The sequence below is a fragment of the Lepidothrix coronata genome, unplaced genomic scaffold, assembly GCF_001604755.1.
Source record: "Lepidothrix coronata isolate B3197 unplaced genomic scaffold, Lepidothrix_coronata-1.0 Scaffold141, whole genome shotgun sequence".
NCBI classification, from domain to species: Eukaryota; Metazoa; Chordata; class Aves; order Passeriformes; family Pipridae; genus Lepidothrix; species Lepidothrix coronata.
This window is the reverse complement of record NW_016690321.1, coordinates 1764968-1772449: the sequence shown is the minus strand read 5'-3', so window position 1 is coordinate 1772449 and position 7482 is coordinate 1764968. Positions and strand designations below refer to the sequence as shown.

General features: G+C 38.5%; 1 protein-coding gene across 4 annotated transcripts in view; it reads left to right on the top strand.

Annotated features, from left to right (window-relative positions):
* EP300 (E1A binding protein p300) overlaps positions 1–7482 on the top strand; it is a 61998-nt gene that overhangs the window by 39270 nt on the left and 15246 nt on the right. For all 4 annotated transcript variants that reach the window (XM_017827686.1, XM_017827687.1, XM_017827688.1 and 1 more), the window contains 6 exons: positions 453–609; positions 1148–1266; positions 2569–2808; positions 3360–3448; positions 5911–5991; positions 7131–7187. In XM_017827686.1, coding sequence (XP_017683175.1) covers positions 453–609; positions 1148–1266; positions 2569–2808; positions 3360–3448; positions 5911–5991; positions 7131–7187 — 743 coding nt within the window. The remainder of the gene's footprint in view (positions 1–452; positions 610–1147; positions 1267–2568; positions 2809–3359; positions 3449–5910; positions 5992–7130; positions 7188–7482) is intronic.

The window sequence follows — 7482 nt, the reverse complement described above, 5'->3', positions numbered from 1 at the left end:
GATGTGGCACTTGGGGATATGGCATAGTGGTGGATGTGCAGTGCCAGGTTAATATTGGACTCAACCTTAAAGGTCTTTTCCAACGTAAATGATTCCATATGTACGTGATGGGCTGCTTTACTGGGCTTTGACAGCTTGTCACGAAGGACAGCTGAGATTGTGGCTACCCCAGTAGCATCATCCTGGCAGCCCTGGTACGAAACACTGTTAGAACTGCCTGAAGAGCTGGAAGGTTACCCATGTGTCTACTTGGAGCTCAAACTTGCTACTACTACAGTGTTTAAAGATGCTTTCTAACACATTTTCTCAAGTTTTAGGCAAGTTTTGAGTACAGAGAAGATACCTTTAATCTTAGGAAAAAGTGATGAGTAGAATGACAGATTTAAGGGACAGAAACATGGATGAGTGGCCTCCCAGGAGACTTAAGTGACAGGTTCCAAACTACTTTCCAGGTTAAAGTAGAACCAGTTGTAGAGGAATGTAAACCAGACCCAATGGAGCAAGAAGAGAAGAAACCTGAAATGAAGACTGAAGTACCAGAGGGAGAAGAAAGACCTACTACTCCAGCTACTCAGTCTTCTCCGGCAGCTGGGCAGTCTAAGAAAAAAAGTAAGCAGGAACACTATTTTGACTGAAATTCACTGCATCTCCCTAGAGAAATCTTGTGGGGTGGGGGAAAACCTGGGCTTTCTTTTTTGGTACTTAGTAGGCTTATATGGATTGTCCTTTGTGGCTTTTGGACAAAAATATCTAATAATACATGTGCTTATAATTGCCTTTGGGCAAGTTCTCTAAGGCTTTAGAATTAGACACTAAGCCTTAGTAAAATTGTCAATACAGTAGAGATTTGAAATACTCAGTTACAGATTTTCTAGACATGTTTTTTCTTGGGGCCTCAGAGAGGTGCTGTATGTGGAATGTAAATCATCTCTACTCATTTTAGGAATGGCTTCCTCTTATATCTGTGTCTTCAGGTGATTGTTTTAATATCCTCCTCAGAACTCAGTGTTACAGAGGATAAACAAGCCTTGCTAAGTACCTTAAACCCCTTGTCTGTAGTCTTTTTTCCACAGACCTCACATTTTGTAGTAGATTTCTTCCTTACAGCTGTTTCTGCTGTCTTTCTAATGTTGATTGTTTTTCAAAGTTTTCAAGCCAGAAGAGTTGCGGCAGGCACTTATGCCAACACTGGAGGCACTTTACCGGCAGGATCCAGAGTCTCTCCCATTTCGACAACCTGTGGATCCCCAACTACTAGGAATTCCTGTGAGTGCCTTAGCAAGATACTTTCCTGGCTTTAATTCAAAGCTACTGTATTTTGACATACCTGTTTGAGAAGAGCTTAAGTCTGTCTTGTTAACTTATACTGATGTCTTTGGAGAGTTTTGGCTTAGGCAGTGGAACACAAAATGTTTGACTTAGGAAAGTTTGTTTGGTCTTGTGTTCCTTTTGATAAATAAGCAGATATGCCATACATTGAAGTGATGACCAAGAGATCCCCAGTGCTGTGTGGGCTTTTTATGATTGTTGCTTCATGTTGCACTGCTTTTATTGCTGAATTTCATAGGTGCCTCTCATGTATAAAACTTGTCTGAAGACATAGGAAATTAAGCTGATCAAGACCACTTAAAACAAAAAATCCATCAAGAATACCTGTTATAGGAAAGGAAAAGACTCTTCAAGTTATAGGCTGAATTTTCTGCTTATTTTACAACTGTCTTAAGAAGACAGTTATTGTTCAGGGATCTGTGTTTTAAAGTCTCCAAACTGACCACACAACTTCCGTATATATAAAAAAACATGTATATGTAGAAGTCCTGCTTAGGTGCTTCAGGCAGCATTTTTTGCCTGAAAGATATTTTGTTTGGATTGGTTGGTTTGTTTGTTTCTTTTGTTTGGGGGGTTGTTTGTTTGCTTTGTGGGGTTTGTTTTGGTTTGTGGTGGGTTTTTTTATATATTTTATATTTTAGTGGGTTTTTATTTTTGTTTGAATTTTCACAGACACTGCGAAAATTCAAGATCTACTGTATTGCAGGCATTTATATATTTGCTAAAGTTTTAACAAGCTTTCTGTCATATTCTGCAGACTTTTTTAGGAGAAATTGCCTTATAATTGATAGTGGATTGGACAAAGACATGGAGAAGTCATAATATGTTTTATCACAGAATAAAGTTATTTGGTTTTGTTAGGTTATCTGGTCTATTAAAACCAATTGCTTTCTATTAATGCTTTTGTGTATATCTTCAGATCACATTGGCTGCAAAAACATTGCCATTTTCTACTTTTTGTAATACTTGTTTTGCTGATTAAAATTAGAGTGGCTTTACTGCATCAGGAGTGAATGAGAAACAGCAGCTGAGAAATAAAGGAATAATGAAAAGAAAGCACTGGGGAATGATATGTATTACTTAGAGATTGCATTGTGTGTGTCACAAGCAGTTTGACAATCAAGTCATGGAAGAACCTGTTTTTTGTGATGAGAAGGATTTATATGCTGAGAATGCACATGCTGTCATGTCACAATGTAGTTCTGTAGTAGTGTTTTGATATACTGCGTATTCTTGCAGGATTATTTTGACATAGTGAAGAACCCCATGGACCTTTCTACTATCAAGAGAAAGCTGGACACAGGACAGTATCAGGAGCCGTGGCAATATGTAGATGACATCTGGCTCATGTTCAATAATGCCTGGTTGTATAACCGCAAAACATCCCGGGTGTACAAGTACTGTTCCAAACTGGCAGAGGTGTTTGAGCAAGAAATTGACCCAGTTATGCAGAGCCTGGGCTATTGCTGTGGAAGAAAGGTAAGAAACTAAATATCTTCAGTCAGCTGCTTGCTTCCTTGTATTGAAGGGGAAAAATATGGCAGTTGCACTTGTTAGCAGTTATAGTGTGTCAAAAATTCTGAAAGTTTACCAGGATTTAGCAACCCTGAGTAATCTGATTTTTGGGAGGTTTATGGATCTTCTATCTAGTGCTTCAATCATCTATTTGTATATAAGCCCTTGGGAGGGAAAAGTCAGTAACTGAGGCCTTATTTTGATTAGAGTGAACCCTTTTGCTATTGCAAATTAAGCAGATGTGTTTTTATTACTGCAGAAGTGCTGTATTTCACTGTATATTGAGACTATGTATTTCCATTGTCTTGTTTTGATACTCTCTTTGTAGAAGAGCTAACTTGAGAGTAACAGCCCACTGAATGGTTTTTATGGCTAGCATTTCATAGATGTAGCTGTACAGAGAGATCTGTGCACAGAGTAAGGTGGAAGTGTGCATTGTCTGGGTCACACTTGCTTCCCACGGAGAGCAAGTGACAACACGTATGGGTGCTAAGACAAGACATTCCTCTTTGCAGTTGGAGTTCTCGCCACAGACTTTGTGTTGCTATGGCAAACAGCTATGCACGATCCCTCGAGATGCCACTTACTACAGTTACCAGAACAGGTAAGGAGAGCTCACTTGGTGCGGTGTTGTGCATGCTGTGATCAATCTGTTACAGGTGTGCATGTATTTACATAGACACCCTCTTTATATGTGTATGCCTTTGTGTTTTAAGATAAAAACTTCTGCTGGAAGTGCTCTTGAATAGTTTGCCTTGTGCGTTAATAATGACTTCTTTCTGCGAAGTTCACTGCAGCCTTTGCTCTTCTTCTTTTGTTTACAGAAATGTGATGTTTTACTACATTTTTATCCTGCAGTTAATTAAATCTTCAGTTACCTACAAATCATACATACAAGTCTGTTGCCTTTACTTCCTACTATGCAGCAGTATTTTTCATGCAGAACACTGAGTAAACTATGCAGCAAGTATATTAATGCTCGTAATACATATTATTCTTGACAAGTCTGTTTTTCTTGTGGTGTTAACACTGAAGAGCAAACTTACTTTTGAATTGCACATCTTAATTGGAAGATCCGTGTATTCAGGTCTTCAGCAGATTGATGCTTGTTTTTTCTCACAAAGTTTCCTAAAGGGAATTGTCTCAGCAGTAGCTGTCAGTAACTCTGTAAAATGCTGTCACTTCTACCGCTCTTTTGAATATCTTTTTTACTTTGAGTTTATTAAAGGATTTAAACCTATTTGACTTCTGAAAGAAAGTTTCTTGCTAGGCATCTCTACCAGTTGGGGAAGTGAGGCAGGAAGAAGCAGGGAAAGTCATGCTTTAGCACTGCCACATCTCCTGGCCTGTCATAAGAATGCATCTGATAGAGCAGAGGACTGGTTAACTCCAAACTATGTCACCTCCATCAATTTATTTAATTCCTGCTCTCTATTCATTCCAACACATTAAACAAACAAAGAAAAACCCCAAAGCAAACCAGAACAACAAAAACACTGAGGATTTTACCTGAAAGCCAAGAACATTTTGCAAGAATTGTAGGTTTTTTCAAGCAACCAGTCAGATGAAAGCAACCAAAGAGCTACACAAGTTATATCTTAACCTTTAAAGGCTTTACAAAGGTTTATAGCAGTGACTGGGGGTTTTTAAGCTTATTTCCTACTTGTTCACTCCTATTGTATCCCATAATAATTATTGTAGTTTTAGACTTATATGTTGTGTAGAGCTTTTCATATCATGTCAGTATCTTCTGCTTATGTTTGTCTGTGGGCAAGTTCTAGATGGACCAAATTACTCAGAAATCTGAGATGTTTTATGTGTTTTCAGACATTAGAAGGGAATGTTTGCACTGTAACAGGTGCATACATGTGTCTTGCAGATTACATTGTAAATACACATACATATATATCTATTGACTGAAATGTATAATTCCAGAAGTACTGTCCTCTGCGTTATCTCAGATGAAAAACGAGAGAGAGGGTTGAGACCTGTTGTTCTAGCCTAATAGCTGCTGTATTATTGGTTTGTGTGGCTTTATAATGAACTTGTTTGAATTTTCTTTTATTTCTTTTTATTTTTAGCTGTCTTATGCACTCAATTAACATGCCTTAGTGATAGAGAGGCTACAGTTTTAGAACATTTTTGAGGTCTAGGATAGAATCTTGAATTAATCTCTATTCAAGTACAAATGAAATAGTTCTCTCTAATGCTTGCTGTAGTGATGGCTAGACTGTTCTAGCAAACTGGGCTATGGCTGAATCATATCCTCGTAGAGCATTATGTGTGTAGTTAATGTTAACATAGAGTTTAACAGTTCTATTAATTGGTCTGTAAGAATTTTGAGGACAGACTTTATTGTTCTTGAAGTTTCTGATGTTTAGCTTTCCCTTTCAACTGGGAGAGAATCATGTGACCTTTCAGCATTTATACATTTAAGATGGAAGACTGTCCCTCTTCCATTGATCTCCTGCAGATCCTCCTGCCAACAGAACTGCTGTGCTGATGTACAAGTCAGAGTAGCAGTTCCTCCTTCCTTCTGCTCTTTCCCCCTGTCTCATTTTAATTCTTTGCTGTACGTGGCATGGATTATTAAAATGAAGAGGGTATGGGTATGCTAAAATGGAATACTCTTGTTTAATTTGTTTTAATTGTTTGCTGCTTGTGAACTCATTTGAGATTTAATGCTAATCTGTGCTTTGCCTTGGCTTTCTGCTCTGTGTTGTCTTGTCCTGCTTCTATGTTTTTGTTTTTGTCCTGCAAACCCCCATTTCTTTGTTTGTGTGTGTGTGTTATTTTTTTAATTTCTCCTTCATGCTTGTCATTGTCTGCACTTGGCTTGATTGCGCAAAAAAAACCAAAAAAAAAATCCAAACCAAAAAACCAAACCAACCAAACTCAATGTGGGGCCCATAAATCTGCATCATTGAATATCCTTGTCGCCGTTGATGACCTGCTCTCTGCTCCTGTCCCTTCCTTGGCCTGCTGTGATTGGTGGCTCCGTTGCTTGACTTGGGCTGTGTTGTGTGGACGGAGCAGTTCACCCAAATATGGCCTTCTTGCTGACAGGTATCATTTCTGTGAGAAGTGCTTCAACGAAATCCAAGGGGAGAGCGTTTCTCTGGGAGATGACCCATCACAACCTCAAACGTGAGTTATTTGTGTTTGCTTGGGCTGTGCATTCATAAGCTGTATCATGGCCTACAGGGCTTTCTCAAAGGGAAGGAGTTTAGCTTTAGGTTTTTAGGCTACTAGAAGGAGGACAATATATTCTTCATAAAAGCCTCGGCTCGTGCTTGTCTTTAAAATCTGGACTGACCAAACTAGTGAAAAATAAGCACTTAGTGCTTAAAATTGCAACTCTGCCAATAGAGAGGAAAGAAGAAAATGGCTTTTTCCCTGAGAAAAAGTGAAAGTATTGTGCTGCAGAAAAATAACCGTGCCTGCAGGCGAGTAGGTGACAGACATAGCTTGAAATGTCAAATGTACCATTTTCTTTATACACTGACTATGCTATTAAACTTGTATTCAACATCAGATTGTTTTTCATCCAAATCAGAAGCAGGCAACCTACTTCTGCCCTACAGATCTTTCACTGTTGCAGTACCATCTGCTTATGAGAAATGTTGTGGAGTTGTTGAGAACACAGTAAAAGTCTGTGCATAGATTTAGTTTCCTTTTACCATGTTGGTGGCAAACTGTTGGGAGAGTCTTTGATTTTGCTGTACACTCCTCACACCTACCCCCCAAAACAAAATTTTGGGAAAATGCTGTAGGGAAGTTAAAGATAGTGTATATAGTAATGGCTGGGCTGGGGTTGCAGGGTTTGGAAGCTGAAATACATCCTTTGAAATAATGTTGGAGGAGAGCTAGGGGAATCTGAAATAAGATAACTTACCTCAGTAATTAAAGATAATTGGAATTCTCTGCCTGCAGAGTATGAGAGCGTATCAAGTAGTCTTTTTCACTATTAAATACTGATCAGACCCATCCAAAACTTGAATGTCAGCAAGCTTTAACATTCATCCTGTAGCAAAACTGAATAAGGGAGCAATATTTTTCTATACAAGCCGTTGTCCCATAAAAAATGTTTTCCACAGAGAGAGTTGAGTATCATATACTCTAGTTGTCCGTCACTGTGTAAAATACAACTCCTTTCTTTGTAGTGGCAGTGAGTGTTTAAAAAAATCTCCTTGCAAGTTTTGTCTTGGTTTGTGGATAGGTGTGGTATGGCATGAATGTTTGTTGTCTTGTGTTAAAACTGAGTTTTATTGCCTGTTTCTCCATAGCACGATAAACAAAGAACAGTTTTCAAAAAGGAAAAATGATACACTGGATCCTGAACTGTAAGTATTGCTGTTGCACTTTGAATGATGCTTATTTCATTATAATTATTTTGTAAGAGATATGTTATTCATTCACAGTCAGCTTTGTCTTTCAATGTTTTCCAATTTCATGTAGCTCTGTTAGCTGGCAGGGGCTGCTCAGTAAGCAGCATATCTGGCATTGTGTGCTCAGAACCCAAATCACAGCACAGCTGTACTTTGGAAATACATAGCACTGGATGTATGTGCTGAAATTACGCCATTTTGTTGTCTTGCATGTAGATTCGACAGAAGGATGAATGCAGATAGCTCTGCT